Source organism: Antechinus flavipes, chromosome 4 (genome assembly GCF_016432865.1).
Source record: "Antechinus flavipes isolate AdamAnt ecotype Samford, QLD, Australia chromosome 4, AdamAnt_v2, whole genome shotgun sequence".
Classification (NCBI taxonomy): domain Eukaryota; kingdom Metazoa; phylum Chordata; class Mammalia; order Dasyuromorphia; family Dasyuridae; genus Antechinus; species Antechinus flavipes.
The window spans coordinates 117,415,888-117,433,833 of record NC_067401.1 but is presented as its reverse complement, the minus strand read 5'-3'; the positions used below and the strand labels follow the sequence as shown (position 1 = coordinate 117,433,833).

General features: G+C 35.5%; 1 protein-coding gene across 3 annotated transcripts in view; it reads left to right on the top strand.

Moving 5' to 3' along the window:
- Window positions 1–14,178, top strand: part of VMP1 (vacuole membrane protein 1) — a 133,075-nt gene extending 118,897 nt beyond the window's left edge. For all 3 annotated transcript variants that reach the window (XM_051994133.1, XM_051994134.1, XM_051994132.1), the window contains 2 exons: window positions 12,009–12,111; window positions 13,309–14,178. In XM_051994133.1, coding sequence (XP_051850093.1) covers window positions 12,009–12,111; window positions 13,309–13,452 — 247 coding nt within the window. In that variant the 3' untranslated portion in view covers window positions 13,453–14,178. The remainder of the gene's footprint in view (window positions 1–12,008; window positions 12,112–13,308) is intronic.
- The last annotated feature ends 3,768 nt before the right edge of the window (window positions 14,179–17,946 follow it).

Here is a 17,946-nt window from a genome sequence, read left to right as displayed (position 1 = left end):
TGAACTTTCCCCTTCCACAAAATTGGGTTTGCTGTATTATCAAATGAATAGTGTGGAAGAATGCCCAGTTAACACCATCCAAGGGAATTAAAGCAATATGGAGTATTGGAAGGGAAAGGAGGGGGGTGTTAAACTCATTTCTAAACAACATGGGTTGGCCCTGATATTATTTACTTGGCACAGATCTAATCAAAGGATAAAATCAATGACCTATCTTGTTTCAAATATTAAGAATCCTTTAAAAATCTTTCAGCAAAATTCTCAAGCCCTCTTTAGCAAAAATGTTCATTGGAAGATCATTGGATGTTATGTTAGAGAACATATGCAGATTCAACTTTGAAATGGTATGAAAACAACAATTTTCCAAAATTTAAATATAAAGTAGAAATTTCCAGAACAAAATTGTAGGGCTATTTCTCAAAGTATAACATAGGCAGAACACTGGCACATTGTCAGATTGCCAAGATCTTATTGGAAGACAAAGTCCACAGTTTTATTTTACCATACCAAGAAACTGTTTCCATAACTTAATCATTGAACATGGAATGGATGGGAGTGGAGGAAGGAGGGGAGGGACTTTAAACCACATACAGAATGTTCCAGTTTCTCCTTAGCTCTCTAGTGCTGTTGAGTAACTTTCTTGCATTTGACCTCAAAGGTTGAGGTTTGCCTGTGGCAAGATAAATCATCTTTACTAGTGAGTAGCTGCTTGCAGCTGAATGTCTCTGTATCATTTGGTCCTCACAGCATGGCAAGTGGTCAGAATGAACTATGTGAGCCTTTTACTACTAGTCCTTGACCCACCCTCAACACATAAAATGCCTTTTGAGTGAGGATAGTTATGAAATGTATATGGGCCGAGGAAAAGGTTGGAGATCAAAGACAAGGATTCTAAATTCTACATAGTGCCTGCAGATCTTTAATTTGGTTCTCTTTCATAGTTTAAATTGGATATAGAAAATAGAAAAATTTTACATTAATAGAATTGCCTATCTGATATGAAAACATTAAAGTTTAAAATCAAACTTTGTCCATTCTGTAGTCAATTTCTGTACTAATTTCCTGTTAGAAATCTCTTTTTGTCACTTGGACATTTATAAATATGAAGTTTTGAGTTGAGATTTAAGGAACATATGTTACAATAAAGGAAACATTTGATGTTGGCCTTAAGCATCAGCTGATTCCACATCTCACCTGTGAATATTTCATACCTTTCTCAAATTTGCAGAGAATATTTTCATGTATTATATTTCATTTCTATCTCAGACTGATACAAATGGTTGTAAAAAAAAGAAAAAAGTAACATCATTGTTTGGGTTTATGTGTTTACTCACAGATTCTTGTCATGATTTTCATTGTCTTCCCCTGAAATCTTCTATTTGGAGAAGTATGTCCAAATACAAATAGGGAGAAAAAAATAATATGTTTTTCCAAAACACACATGGATCTAGGATCCATGAACTTAAAAAAAATTTTTTATAACTATGTTTTGGTATATTTAGGTTTGCTTTGCAATATATATCTTTTATTTTATGCATTTTAAAACATTATTCTATAAGCTTCACCAGTTGCGCAAGCATCCAAGACACAAAAAGAAGAATCCCTGCCCTATACTATCAATCTCTGATTAGGTTAGTCTTTGTGTAATCTCTACCTAGTATATTTCTGGTTAAAAGAAAGCTTACTATCCCACATAACAGTTCACCCAAACTTCTTCAGTCATTGTACAAGGTACCCCAAAAAGCTTTCTCTCTTCTTTGTCAAAACTTCACTTAAGACTTATTTATGTCCATCATGAAACCTTTACTAAATTAGGCTTCTGTCTCCTTCTCTTACTGACTTCAGTCATTATTTAGCTCATCCTTTTGCTTTGCCCATTTTATTTTTTTAAGCTTGGGCATATCTCTGTTGTTATTCATTATCTGAGGTCTGATCCCATCATTCTCTACATGTTCATATATGGTATGTTTTTGTCACATGTGTTTAAGTATATTTATCTCTCTTAAGCTTGTCTCATTTTTTAAACTGGAAATTCATTGCCTTCTCTTCCTTTCCAAACTCCAGGAGCACCTCAATGTTGAGTATCCATCTAGCTAACTTGGATTCTGGGATAATAGAACTGTCCTGAAGTAGGGATAAATTCCTGTGGGAACTCCCTCAGTTTCCCCCTATTAAGTAATAATTATTTTATTAACTATAGCTCATTTATTTATATGGTGCTTTTCAGTTTATAAAGTGCTTTCCTTTTTCACAACAATCCTGTGAGGCAGACAATACCAGCATAATTGTCCACATATTATAGAAAAGGAGTCAATCTTCAGGGAGTTTGAGTGAGTTGCCTAACTGGTCACAGCTAATAAGTGGCACAGTAAGATTCTGTTTTCAAATTCAGTGCTTTTTCCATTAGTTGTCTCTCACCTCGTGTCTCACCACAATAAACTAGGTACCTCACTCATCCTGCTTTAAATTTACCCCATAACAAATTATGCTCTGCATTTTCCTTGCTCTTTGGTTTCTGTTGGCTACTTCATCTCTGATAGGTCACCCTCAGAATTGTAGAGGAGCTCCCATTCAAAAAGTTGCTTCCTCTATCTCAGCCACAAAGCCCCGATGGGGAGAAATTAATCTTTGTCTGTGTCCCAGTTGAGCTGGCACAAGATCCCTGACCTTTATTTTCTATAACAGAATTCAGTTGATTTTTAACTGAGCTTTATTTCACCCAGCTGCCAGTTTCTTTCAGTTGGTTATTAGTGCTAGCTTTGCTCTGAGCCCATTCTTTACCTTTATAAATGTCTACATTCTTGTCATTTGCTCCTCTTCTCTGTTTTCTAAAGCCTGTTTCATAAAAGTTGCTACCAGTAGCAAGGATGACTTGCCTTCATTTTAATTTCATAAAAATTAAATCCAAATGGCTACGAATAGAGTTGACTAAGAACTCTTTTGAAAGAGCTTGTATTAGAAATGTTCTAGGTAAGGACAATAATACACCTGGCATCTCCAAATAAAGCCATAGAAGGATCCCGAATTCATAAAGTTCTGAGAAATCCTTGGTGTTGTGTTTTTAATACTCTATCATACACAATAGGCTAGTTCCAACACAAAGAAGGTTTTAATTATTTGAAAGAGGCACAGATGCAAATGAAATTTAAGATGTTTTGATCCTAAAACTTGTAGTTAAATCATGTTTTTTTTAAAGTGCCAGAAATTATAAACTCACACCTTTCAAGTATGTTTGAAAACTATATATCTTTTAAGGATAAAATAGAGTATTTCCCACCTCTTATCCCTAGATGAACAAATAGATCTTGGGCAAGGTTATAACATTTTTTTTTTTCTGGACCTCAGGTTTCAAGTTGTGCATTGCCTTGGTTTGAATTATCACCACATTTCTGAACTAAAAAAAATTAGTTTCTCAGCTGCTAGTTCCTTAAATTATCATGTTAGTGCTAAGACTTTAGTCATTTCAGTATCAAGAGCACTGTATGGAATAGTAGATTCTCACTAAGTCAGGAGAGAAATTAACACTTGAATTCACCCACCTACAGATAAGTTGGTTTTGCATTTATATATGAAATACTGGTTGATGTTTACTATTATCTCTAACTCGTGATTTGTTACTTTATTCTGGGTTAAACAGAGGTTTACATTTTTTAAAATATATTTTTATTTAGTTCCTGCAAAATAAAAGGTCATAAATATTAATGAGAGCCAGATTTGATGTCTTCAGAAAGATTGAATGATAAATCCTCTCTTTCTCTCTTGAGTTATCTATCCTACCTTGGTAAGGGAGTCCAGTTTCACTTGGAGGATAATCTATCTCAGTTGAGTCAGGCAAAGAGTCTGAGGTCCATTCTGAGTCACTCATGAATAATACCTTGGTATTGGTTGAGCCCCAGGAAAACGGATGGTTAAATACTGTGAGAATCTTTATCAGCACAGGAAATGACAAGTCATTAAAATACTAACCGTTAAAACACATTTAGATGGAGGGGGAGGGGGAAAATGGAGGAAGTTAACTCTTTGGAGGATTTAGATTAAGATTAAAATGTGCTAAAAGAACAGAAAAGAGGATTTGTAAAACTTTGAGATGGGTTTATCAGCTATAAATTTGTTCAGCAGTGGGATTACAGCTCCATAATCTGTGATGCCCAACAAGACCAAAACAGTGCAAAAAGTCTGTCAGCATTTCCATTAAAATACTTTTTCACTTCCATAGCTTACATCTTGGCTGTAAATTTTGCTTCCCTCCCAGGAAAGCTTGTAAAATTAGAAGAAAGAGGAAATAAGGAGAGGTCTTATGCTATAACACTCAGTCTAGTTTATATGAAACTAGATGTACTTATGAATAAGTGAATGTTGGTATAAAATTGAGGATACAAGATTTAAATAAAGCCAGGAAACTTAAATTCAAATTCCAACTCTTCTATCTTTACTTAATCTCTCTGGGCTTTAGTTTCCCTTCTTTGCAAGTTCAAAGAGTTGGGCTAGATGGTCTTTAATGTGCCTTTCAGCTACTTCTGAGCCCTGAAAATCTGATCTTCAGTGAGGAGACCATATGACTTTTCACAGTAGCTACTAAATAACATTATGTCTTTCCTCTGCATTGTGTTAATTCCATTGTGAAACAGTTTTATCAAATCAGCAGGCAATTGATTAAGGAGATTTTTGCTGCATCAGAAATCTTGATTTGGGTGCTTTTTTCACTTAGCTAAATAACTCCAGGTTGCTGATTTGGCCACAGTTGAAAAATTCATAACTGAGTGTATAAAAACTGTGGGTCTCAAGTATGTTCACATACAAACTTCACAGTTTATAAATCTCTTTTGTCACAACACAGTATATAGTAGGTACTCAGGTATCTCTGTCCTTATCTGAAGAAAATGATTTTCTGATGGCGCTCTTCATCCAAGTCTGTCATAGTTGATTTCACATAATCTTGCTGTCATTGTGATAAGGTTTGTATCCCCTCGATTCCTGGTGATAATGAGGTTAGTGGCAATAAGAGAGTTGTTAAAATCCCCTTTTGGTCAGCCTGCAGGTTCAAAGTGAAAGAATTCACTTACTCCCAAAATACAAATTGGCAAAAATGAAAGTTTAATATTGGATAGAAACCAGTTTGCTAAGAGATTGACTTCTATAGTGGCAAAGTCCTATTAGGGAAATGGCGTCTGGCACTGATAATAGAATGTCTTCTCAGTAGGTAGGGTCCTAGCAAACTGCTTGGGCTTCTGCAAGGAGTGAGTCCAGAAACTGCCCTTGAAAAGGAGTCTTGAGGCTTCAGGAAGCCAAGGTTCCCAGGCTTAGATGCTTATCAGTATCCAGCCCAAATCTATTGGAATTAACAACACTTCAAAGGGGTGCTTTTTGTTTTTTTTTATTTTTAAATAACTTTTTATTGACAGAATCTATGCCAGGTTAATTTTTACAACATTATGCCTTGTACTCACTTCTGTTCCAATTTTTCCCCTCCCTCCTTCCACCCCTTCCCCCAGTCCTATACATGTTAGATAGGTTACAGTATATCCTAGATACAATATATGTGTGCAGAACCGAAAAGTTCTCTTGTTGCACAGGAAGAATTGGATTCAGAAGGTATAAATAACCCGGGAAGAAAAACAAAAATGCAAGCAGTTTATATTAATTTCCCAGTGTTCTTTCTTTGGGTGTAGCTGCTTCTGCTTTTTGACCAGGATTTCAATTGAATCAAAGGCTCTTGCATCCCCGAATGATAACTTGTCTGGAGGAATATGCCTTCCCCAGGAGGGTCTGAGACTCCAAAAGGGATCACAGATCAAAAGAGAATACAGTTTCAGAGTATTAATCTTAAAGGGAACACAATTCAGTAAAGGGAACAGTTTCCCTTCCTTCGGTTATGTGCAATTTTCTCTTGGTTTTGCTCACTTGACTCAGCATCAGTTCATATTAGTCTTTCCAGGCTTTTCTGAAATCAGCCTGTTCATTATTTCTTATAGAACCATTACATTCATATGCTATACTTATCCAGCCATTTCCCAACTGATAGACATCCACCCAATTTTCAGATCCTTGCCACCAAAAAGAGCTGCTATAAATATTTTTGCACATGTAAGTCCTAAGGATAGTGTTCTACTTAATGTCAGAAACAGGACTCAAACCCTTGACTTACAAGTTCAATGTTCTTTTCCTTTGTACCATGGGAATTCTAATTCAAAGGAAACAACAAAGCTTAAAACACTGAGACATAGTCACAGGGCTCATTTTTATAATTTTTTCTTTATGATAAAATAAGGAACACATGGGGTGAAGTAGGGAAATGGTAGAAAAGAATCTTAATGCAAATTCTTATAATCCCTAGATTCTGTGATGTTTCTAACCTGCTACCAAACCAGAAAGAGCCTGGTTTTTACTTTTAACTTTTTTTAGTAGTCTATGTCTACTAAATGCATTCATTTTATGTGTTAATGGATTATTTTGCTTAAAACCATTTTAGAAAAGACAGAGAAGTATTTCCTTAGTTTTCAGAAATAAAAGGACTTCCCTTTGATGTAATAGGATTTTATTTGGGGGGGGGGGGTGCGGCAGACTTCTGTTCTAACAATAAGTCAGTCATCTTCACTTTTTAAAAATATATATATAACCATTTTTAAGGCTAGTGGAGTTTTTAGAGCCACTGTTTTAACAGCTTCTTGGCTTTCTTCAAGTCTTAACTGAAACCCAACCTTCTGCAACAAGCCTTGCCTAACACATCTTAATCTTAGCGCTTCCCTTTGAGATTATCTCCTATTTATCTTGACCATAGCTTGATTAAATATAGTTATTTGAATATTGTCTCCTCCATGAGACTGGGACTTCTTGAGAGCCAGGGCTGGTTTTGCCTTTCTTTATATCCCCAGTTCTTAGAAGAGTGGCTGGCACGTTGTAAACCCCTTAGTAGTCTACTCCCTCTTCTTGACTGCTCTGCTTCTACCAGATGCTTGATACTAAAGGACAGTATGTGTTTACACCAGAGCATTCATTACTTTAATAAGTGTATGTTCTGTATTATCCCTATATCACTTTTATACTCGTGGTTTTTTAGTTCTCCCTATTACTCTCTCATAGCTTCATAGATTTGAAAGGAAGGAAGGAATTTTAAAGATCCTCTAGTCCAATCTTCATAACTTATAGATAAGGAAATAGAGGATTTTAACTAGAGCTTCAAATCCTGTGTTCTTTCTGCTTGTTTCATTATGATAATTATTTATCATAATCTAGTTTATTATTTTATTTATACTTCTTAACTAAGAAGTTAATTTTATTTAAATTATTTTCTGCTGGAAAATTATTTTATTAAAATATTTTCCCCTTTAAAAAAAATAATAAAATCTAACTTTGGATAGGCTCTATCTGATTCCCAATATGTATTTTAATCTATTTTTTCATTTTGTTGGTGTCTTCATCCTTCACAGTATAGAATCATATTCAAATTTTCAGATTAATACTTAAAAAGTAGTGCATGATAAAAGGGCTTCCAAGTAAAAAGTTAAAATCCATTACCCAGAGACATTATGCCATGATAGTAGAAGACTGAAACTGGAGTCAAAGAGTTTAGCTTTGAATCAGCTTTGTTATCTAAATTCTTTGGGGGAAGTTAACCTCTTCAGGCTTCATTTTACTCATTGTAAGATGAGGGAATTGGACTGGGTGACTTCTGAAGTTTCTTACAATTCTAATTTGTAATGATGCTCTGATGACTTTTCTTTAGGTTGAAAATGACTCAAAACTTAGCCTGTCTTTGAATTGACATGAGCATATCCCATGGAACATTTTTTTCAGGAAAACTATTGTAAATTGTCTGACTATATTGATAGATGCCCTAGTATTTTGAAGAGCTACTAACAGAGTCAGAGCAAAGCTTGCATTCAAGAGAAGTTGTTTTATTTGTTCCTGAATTGCTTCCTTATTTTAGCTGGTTTAATTGTTCTACCTTCCTAGACACACTTTGATATGGGGTAGGGAGGCAATGAGGAGGTATTTTTATGTGCCTCTACTCTGGGAAGTTAAAAAAATAAGACAAATGTCAATTCAGTATGTTTCTTAGTAAGGATTATTCCCTATGTCTTATGGGACATTTACTGGAATAAAGCTCAGACCTCTCCGAAAAATCCAAACTGAATCTAACAAATCAAGGGAGACTTCTGACAAGTCTGCTGATAGACTGATATCTTCACCCGGAAAAAGAGGTTTGGATTAAGGTTGTGATGGTTTCTTATTGTTATTTTAAAATACTAAATGAGTGCTTAAATGAGTTATAAGAGGCAAGAAAAGTCTCTTGAAAAATCAAAATAAGAGCAGCCGTGAATTCTAGACATGCTTGGATTGGGTGTGTACTTGGGATTAAAAAATGAATGAAAAATTAAGTATTGTGAAAAACACAAGTAGTTAATCATTCCACCCACTCACCATGCATCCTTTGCCAATTGTGAATAGTTCTCAAGATGATTTTAAGCCCTTCCTGGGTATGAAGAATAAAGTAAGCTTTAAGTAAGAATTAGTAATTATAGAAAGTTAATAGCAATGAATTTTTCTTATCAGATGACAGTTTTCTGCAAGCAGAGAGTAGTATATATCAAAAATCTAGCTACAGTAGACAAGGTATGAAAATAAGTAAACCTCTGGAAGAATTATAGTATTCTTCCCAAAGATTGCTTGGTATCAGTGTCTCCATACTAAAAGTTTCCATAGATAGAAGTCTTGGGTTTTTTTAAAAATTTGTTTTATCAGTTAATTCAGTGATGGGCATTAAAAAAAAAATCTTTCCCTGGTTTTAAGCCCCATTATAGTGTTACCAGAAGAAAATTTGATAGATTTATCAAACATAGTTAGTTATGCCCAAACTAAAAATTTACTAATCTGAAAGATGTTTTCCTATATATTATATGTCAAATTTGCTTATTCCTAAATTGTTGCTTTTCCAGGGCAAGTGGTTATTTGCCAGGGTGGTCCAAGTATATTTTTAGTATGACATATAACCAAAAAATAGCTCTATGTGTGTCTTTCTCCAGGATGTATATTTCTTCCTTGTCTCAAAATTGCCTCTGATGGCAGATAGAGTAACTCATCCACATGGAATAAGGCAGGTTGTCTTCTCAACCCTACTCAGCAGGTTCGCTATTCCCTAGAGAATGTCACTTGGGCTATAGCCTAAACCAACTGTGCACTGATAGAAATGACTTATAAGTAAATTCATCTTCTACTTTCAGTTAGTCTTAAAGCTGTCCTTCTATTCATTTCACTTCTATTTGTGGCTTCACAATCACTTTGGAAGGAAGAGGTTGAAGAACAGATATATTATTTGCCTAAATAACACCTTAGCTATGGGGGCTGTAATTTCAGGCATTTTATAGTCCATTACTAAACTAGCTTTTAAAGCAATGAAGAAAACATTGATGCAAAAGTGCTGTTGATATACTAAAGATTTTAACTCAAAAATGAGAGTAACCAGCTTCAACATCAATTATTTAGCTAATATTAACCAAGGGATTTAAGGGGAGCAGCAAGATGAAATAGTTTATAAAGTTATTCAACCTCTACTAGCTTAGAGATTTCAATTCATTCTTTTTTAGATTTATGTATAGATTTTTACATTGAAGTTTTGACCATTAACTTAGTAAGAAAACCTTAAATTAGTACTGTAAAGGGTTTTTATAATCTATTTTCTCCCCAAAAAGAATCATATACAGTACCTCTTTGTATGAAAAGTTAATCATTTTTGGTCCCCATATGTTTCTTCCAAAGGTGTTCCTTGAATATGTTTCTAAAATGTTCCATGAATGCAACATTTTAATGTAACTCTGAAGATGTTAAAACATTGTACTTAGACCAATTTTTAAATGATCATTATCCATTCTGTGCACTTTTCCTTCTTTATCCCTAGTGTGTCTTCTCATCTCTCCCACCCTACCCCCCACCCCCACCCCGAAAGTCATTTGATAATTTTACCTTTCTTAGCATTCAGTCTTGATTTATAATTTACTCCTTAAATGATCTCCTTCCTCTGGGTTTCCCCAAAGTTTAGAATGACTGTGCCTGCGAGTCATTCAGTAGAATTTTTTTTTTAGCCAGTGAATGAATCAGCTCCCAAAGGAAATATCTTACAAGGTTCAGTTTTTTCAGAGTCTTTTATACATGTATTTTGTTGCAATTACTTTTTCTTGTGTGAAAAATATATCCTCTTAGAAGGAAAATTTATAGTTTCTGTCATTGTAATAAGAGACACTACTGATAAAGGAGCAGATCATCTTAGATTACTTCCTCTTGTGTTGTAGCTAGCAGAATGGAAGAAGGGTTTAAAATCTACTGTCTAAGAGAGTTAGAAAAGAGAATAAGTGAATGAATGAGCAATCTTCTTTCTGTTACTTGTACATATTTACACCCCTTCACTACTCGGGTATTCCTGGGTTTTTGCTATTCTCTTCACCTTTCTTAAAAATGTTCTTTCTTCTTCTGACCACCAGCTATTCAGTACTATAAAGTTAGCACCTTATATTTTGCCCACACCTCTTTATATGGTACTACTCAGCACGGTATTACATGTCTTGCTCATGAAATGTTTCATGTAAATGTGTCTTACCTCCCCCAATTAAATTTCTCATCTGAATTCTCATAGGCAGAGATTGTATCTTTCTCAATTTTTCAGTCTCCCAAAGCATATGGTTCCAGGCACTTAGTACAAGTTCAATAGATAGATAACTTATTGTTTGATAGTATAGATCAAACAAAAAGTAAGAATTAGATAGTAGAATTGTTAGAAATATGTTGCCTTTTGGTCAGTGGTAGCAAAGAAGGTTCTCTTCCCCCTTCTCCCCCCCCTCCCTTCCCTCCCCCGCCGTTGGGTGGAAGTTATGGCTAGTTAAATCCAATTTTTACACCTTTTAGATGTGTAGAAAATAAGGGGTTCTGTTAAAAACCGTTTAGATATGCGAGCATTAGAAATTCTATTTAAATATATAATAGAATGCCCTTTCCTCTACAAAGGGAAAGATTATTTTTGTCTTGGAAATCAAAGGGGGGAATACAAAATGAAGAAATATTTTATATTTCAAGTGACCCCAAGTTACCATTTTCAAAATGCCCTCAAGCATGTGTACAAAATAGGAACTGGGTAGATAAGTTGTTGAACTGGTTTAGCAGCACTACCTCCACATATCATGGGTGAGAGAGAGCTCAGAGTACATAAACTTATCAGAGATCACTATCCAAATCATCTCAGAACAAGGTGTTTAGCAATGTACTGTAGTTTCTGTGCAAATCATCCACCATAAAGCTTGGAGTGATTCAAGGTTCACAGTTCCTTCTTTGTTTCTTTGTTAATGACTGACTTCTGACTAGTGGGAGGTGCCTCTAAATTTGCTAATGCATTCTTTTTGGATAAGGATGACGCACAGATTGTCCTAATAAGGACTTAGTTTGAGAAAAGGGCCGCCTCCTCTGAGAAGATGGGGCAAGTCTGAGAGAGGGCGGGCAGTTTCTTTTTTAACTGGGGATGACACAAGCATAAGTCATTTCCTTATTAATCGGTTCAAACCAGTTCTTACAGGAACTGGTGGTGATAAATGTGGGGCTTCTCAGAAGTCATTCATTTTATTCTCTGTACTATTGTAGTGCACGTCCTCTGCAGATCTCTCTCCTTTCTGTCTCTTTCCCTCTCTGTTTTTGTGTCTTCCTCTCTTTCTCTCTCTCGAAGGAAACAGCAGGAACAGTGTCAGACTAGAATGTGTTCCCAGTATGCATTTCCTTCTTTCTCACTATCGGTTTGCTGGGAGCAATTTGCCTCTTTTTGTGAGGGAGAACTTTTTCCTCTCCGAAAAGAGAGATAATAGCACCAGTTCTTTGTATCTTGGCTTTTCTTAACTCATCTTTCTACTGTATTCTGTGGTTTTTCCTTTTATCTTTTTAAGCCTTGGTAGTAAATAGAACAGATCTTTAAAAATCTTTTTTTGCTTTCTCCCCAAATGTTTTTCTTTCTGTGGGCTGTCCCCTACTTTCAGGGCTGTCCCCAGTCTAGGTCCTTCTCTGCAGAAACCTTTCCAAGAGTACTTGGAGGCTCAGCGGCAGAAGCTTCACCACAAGACAGAGGAGGGTATACCACAGGTGAGACTTTTAACTCATTCCCTTCTTACCTCTGCCAAAGCATTTTTAACCAGAACATGATATTTGCCACTTCTTACTTAATAGAAAGGAGAAAATCTGAAGAGAAACTTATTCATAATATTTCTTAAACTTAAAAAAAAAGTTGCCTGTTTTAGACATTAATATGGGGATTGTTTTATAACTAGGTTAAGAATTCCTTTTATCTCTCATATGTTTCTTGACAAACAATTTTGAATTTACTTTTGCGCTTATGTACATCAGTGTTGTTTATCCAAAGTAAGTTACTTCTGCTTTGGTTTTCATTGTCAGATTGTCTTGAATGGATCTATCATAAAAAAAATAAGAATGCTAAAAAAGGCGTTAAAAAACCCACAGCCTTGGGTAATGTGTTGAATGTAATTGTAATTAATGAAAGTGGCTCTTTTTCATTCTTAAGGTTTCCCTTGGCTAATTAAGGAAGCAATAAAAGTGTTTTTGTTTTAGTTTACCAAGCCCTTGATCATTAAATAAATCACCAAGGCACTAGAGTCTGATCTTTTGACTGTTGAAATCTTATCAGTAATTCTCAAAAGGGGAAAACATTCAGCGTCTTATAAAAGATGACTGAATAGAACAGGAACTAGAAACTAGGGGGAAAAAACTTGGATTTAATGCATTTGAAGGAATCATCATGTTGTCCTTTGCTGCCCTCATTCGACAGAACTCGATTGTTTAAAGTATGTTTTTGAAAGTCCTTGAGCAATCTACTGAAAGAAATACTAGAGTAAGAGCAAAATCCTACAGTCTTCTCAGTTTTATATTTGCAGGTACTCCGTTATAATTGAACTATTCTATATAAAAATAATGACTTCTCATTTGCTTAGTGAATGACATAAAATAATTTCATACTTGGCTTATTTCGAATCCAATAACAAGTTAATGAGAGCAGAATTAAGGCTTTGGCCAAATGGCTGCTGGTCATCATCACAAGCCTTTTTAGGCTCAGATCCTTGCCACTTACTTTGAGCCTGAATAACGGTCATGTGGACACAAGCTCAGGAGAGGTAATGAGTTAGTAGTATCTGTTTGTATTTCAGGTTGTTCCAAAGCTCATGATTGTAGAAAGGTAGGCTCAGAGTTCCAATTCTTTTTTCTATTGCCCTCCACTAACAAAGTTTTTCTTGCTTTTTTTTTTTTTTCCTGTGTTTATTCCTACAGGGGGAAAACTGGTTGTCCTGGATGTTTGAAAAACTAGTCATTATCATGGTGTGCTACTTCATCCTATCCATTGTCAATTCCATGGCACAAAGCTATGCCAAGCGAATCCAGCAGCAAATGTATTCAGAGGAAAAAACTAAATGAGGCTGATACAACTTAATATGCCCATTCACAGAAGCTATAATTAATTGATGGGTTCTAACTAAATTGGCACTATTGTAAACAGAGAAAAGGGGGGGAAATTGGCCCTTTTCCAGACTAATAATTTTTTTTCTGGGGGACTTGGGGGCAGTATTAAAAAAAATTGTTTTTGAAAGCATTTAGTCCATATTTTTAATTGACAGGCTTATATGTAAAGGTAAGATATATAGTTTTCTTAATTGGATCTGAGTTGGGTTTTCTGAGTTGGATGGTGTGTGGCATTTAATTTCCTCTTAAATTACTTCCAAAATTAATGAACAACAATACAAATAGACACTTCAAGCCACCTCCCTCAAAAAAAATTTTTTCATTAAATATATCAAATTTATTTGGCTTGACATAAGTGTACATTTTCTTTTCTAAATCATCAAAATGTATATAAATGATAATAGATTGGATAACAGCCTTGCATGCCTATCATGGTGATAATTTAATATTCCATCCTGCCCAGCCCTTCTTCCTCACCCACCCAGAAAAAAAATGTCATTTTATGATGCTTTGCACACCTCTGGGGTGCCTTTTTACATTTTAAAACAGTGTAAGCAAAATCTGGCTGGTGCCTCATAAATGAACTGGCATCATTTTTTATTCTGTATATTTAGAATGAAGTCACACACACACAAAAACAAAAAAACTTTATATATAAAGTCATCTTTGATCATTCCGGAATTGTGTCTGTCTTGAGTGGTTTTTTTTTCTCAGTCTTTATCTTTTACCATCTGACTGGCTGCCTTTTCCTGCTGTGTTTGATATCTCCAACTAACCCAATCTAGATAGTAGTGCTCAAAGTTGGAAACTTTGACTTGCAAAGAGTCTTGGTTGTCCAACTAAGTCTTTATTCAATTTGGGAAATGGTGCTGATTTACTTAAATAGGAAAAAATGTCAGGCTTAACAGGAATGAAATTTGCTTTCATAATATCAGATCTTCTTTTTTTTAATGCCACACCTTTGTTTCTTTAAGTTACTATAAGCTCTGATTCTAACAAACATGAATTTGTGTCTTTGTCTATTTCCAATGTTGTTCCCAGAAATTTCTGGCAAATGAGACCTAGTCCTTTCATTTTAACTTTGAGGGAAATTATCATTCTTTTTTCTTAGGAAAAGTAATCCGGGTTATTTGTTTAGAATGGAATTTGGGTTTTAACCAAACAACAGATTATATTTTCCCTCAGGCTCATTTCAAGTGAAATTGATCAATGTATGTTCCATCAATCCTGCCTGAATATCCACTTTGTACCTATCATCGTCTGTGACATCTCCATGGCTGTACCGTCCTGTCAGATAGCTTATCAGACTGATGTTGACTGTTGGATCTCATGGCAACAGCAGTCGATGGGCTGTCTGACATTTTGGTATCTTTCATCAGACCATCCACATCAAACTTTGTTCCCATTCAAACATCAGCCAGCATCATGGTTTAAATCCAGAATTTGAGTACATGGCAACATTTTCATGCCACAGTGGAGCAGCATTAAGGGAGACAGTATTGTTTGGAAGATTTTTGATATTATCTTCCATGACCCAACTCAGTATAAATAAGTTAAAAGGTTTATTGTGCAACAAGATAGCTTCCTTTTTGCTATCCAAAGTCAAGTTTGTGGTTTTGGAAGGGCTGTTGCTTTCTTACTGTGCTTGTTTTTCTCCAAGGAATTTTTTAAAAGTGTAATTATTTGTATTGGGTCTTAAATATAGATAAAAAAGAAATCTGGTGCACTAAAGAACTATCCAAAGGGATATCATGATGCCACATTGGAACCAGCAAGAACACTTAGCAGAACTGGGATGTCTGATAGGCCACTGAGGGCCAGAGAAAGATTAAGGACTTGCCCAAAGTCACATAATAACCATAAGGATTAGACGCTTAACTATAAAAGTGAAGATTTGGATTTTTGTTGTTATTTTCCAAGTGATCCATTGTTTATTTTACATTCAGATTTTGGTCACTGTCAATAAGCCTGTCCTTCAGAGTTACTTGGGTTTTCTGTTAGTTTTTTCTTTATCTAAAGCATTTCCTGGCCCTTGGAAGTCTCATTTATATGAATTTGAGTATACTTTCAGAAGGCAAGAAATGCCATTTGCATTTAGACCCATCAACTTTCAGGATTTGAGGAGGTGAATTCTGTAGTGACAACTTTTAAGTTTTCCAGAACTACTTGGGAAGTGTTAGATGATTCTACTTATGGATAATCTAAATGAATCACTTTTGAGTCCAATAGTTGCTCCCTTCATAATTAGTAAATGATGAGATATCCCAGTTCTCAATCATTTAATTTCCTTGCCTAGTTCTTATCAGAAACTATGGTGTCCTGTCCACTAAAGTAGACAAATTAAAAATGGTCCCTAGATTTTCTTTTATCAGCAAGCAGAGGAGAATGTCCCACTAAGTTAGTGGGAAGAGAGGTTTATAGATGGATGGCTTTTATATCTGTACAAATTAAAATAAGAACTTGATGGCATCTATGGAAATTTGTTTGTGGCTCATTCATATGAAGTCTGTTCCATTCCCATTCCTTTTCATGTATCAGTCTACAATTTTTGTTCATATCCCACATATTTAAATCCTGTTGTGTTCAAACAATAGTATTAAAACAACACTTCAAAGAAATATCGTCACAGAGAATCTTCCAATGCAATGAAAGTCATTTGTAGAAAAATACTGCTGAGTCAGGTAGGTGGCCCAGTGAATAGAGCACCAGTCCTGAAGTCAGGAAGACCTGAGTTCAAATCTACCCTCAGATACTTAACTCTTCCTAGCTATGGGACCCTAGGCAAGTCACTTAATACCCCAATTGCCTCAGCAAAAAGAAAGAAAAAAATATATTGTTAATCTGTATATCTTTAAAACATTATGCTAAGCCCATAAGTACCTAGAAAGGCAAAAACAGGTCCTACCTTCAGGGAACTCACTAGATAGATAAAATGGGGGAGATAACTTGTAAGTAAATAGGGAACAAACAAAAAGCCTATAGAGTAGATGAATAGAAATCTTCCCTTTGGGGAGAGGAGTATGTTGGACTTCCAGAGCAATTCAGTGTTCTTGTAATAACTTTTGGGGGACATAGCAATCACAAAAACTCACAAAGACTCAGTAGTTTTGAGATAAATTGCTTAATCCAGTACTCTTAATGATTTCCAATGTGAGAGTTGAATTTTCTTTGGTTTTGCCTTCCACTGGCCTGGTCCAAATAGTGCCAAATGTCAACCCTGTCATTTGCAAGTATTCCTGAAACTTTGAAAGACAAGTAGAGAGTAATAACTTATGTAGACTTTTGAACTTAGCCTATAAAATGGTATGTTTTTTTCAAGCACATTCCTGGAAGGTAAGGTTGGGTAGGAGGCCCAATTGTATATTGTGTATGAGGAAGGGACAGGATTAGAAGGAAAGTAATTCTTGAGGGACAAATCCATTCAAAACACCTTTTATAGGAGCCCGAGTGGTTGGTCCTGCTTATTTATGCACACATTCTAGAAATGTAGTAGGTCTTGTAGTGGATAGAGTGCTGGAACTGAAGCACTTCAGTGCTCCACTGAAGACTTCCTATGCTCACATTTGGCCCAGATATTTACTGGGTGATCCTGAACAAGTCACTTGACCCTTTATGAAATGAGCCTGAGAGGGAAATGGCAAATCATGCCAGTACTTTTGCCAAGAAAATCCCAAATAGCATCATGAAGAATTGGACATAATAAGGAGATGTAATATCCTCCTCTCCTCCCTGAAACAGAGATCCACTTCTTGTTTCCAGCCTTTTAGGAAAGTTGTATTGAGAGTTTCCAGTGGTAAGTATTCCATTTTGAGCTCTCTAGAAGCAATTAAAGAAAAAACATTGTAAGATAGTCTAAGGTCCTTTTTCCTGCTTTCCATGGGGGGGAATAAAAAGTTCAGTTAAGGTAGCTAGTTTGCCTTTTTTGGTGAAACATTGGATCTAAGCAAATAACCTGTATGTATTTGCATATTTTTACAATACTCCTACAAGGGATTATAGAAAAACTTTTCCTGGGTAGCTGCTTACTCATCTCTTTAGAAACGCTTTATGATAGTTATGTGCCAACCATTTTCTCATTTCTTTTGACCCAGTAGCTTTGGACAGTTTGTTTTGTGGTTGTTGACACATGATGAGTCAAAATTTTTTAAATTGTCCCCACCCTCCACCCAGACATACTTGATATCTTCAGAACTGTTGGATTAGAGGAGTAAAGAAGATCCTCAACTCAAGAAAAAGTGAAGTGGATCAGAATGGGAAGCAGCCATGGAAACAGGAATGAAACAGTGAAGAGAGAGCCTCATCAGCCAGATTGACAAGTTATCCACCACTTTTGAATATAGGACCTCCATTCCTCGTAGTTTAAAAAAAATTTAAGAATCATGAAGTTGTCCAATTTTGTGGTTATTGTGAAAGCCAGTCAGTGCCGTTGTTTCTCTTAGCTTTAGGAAG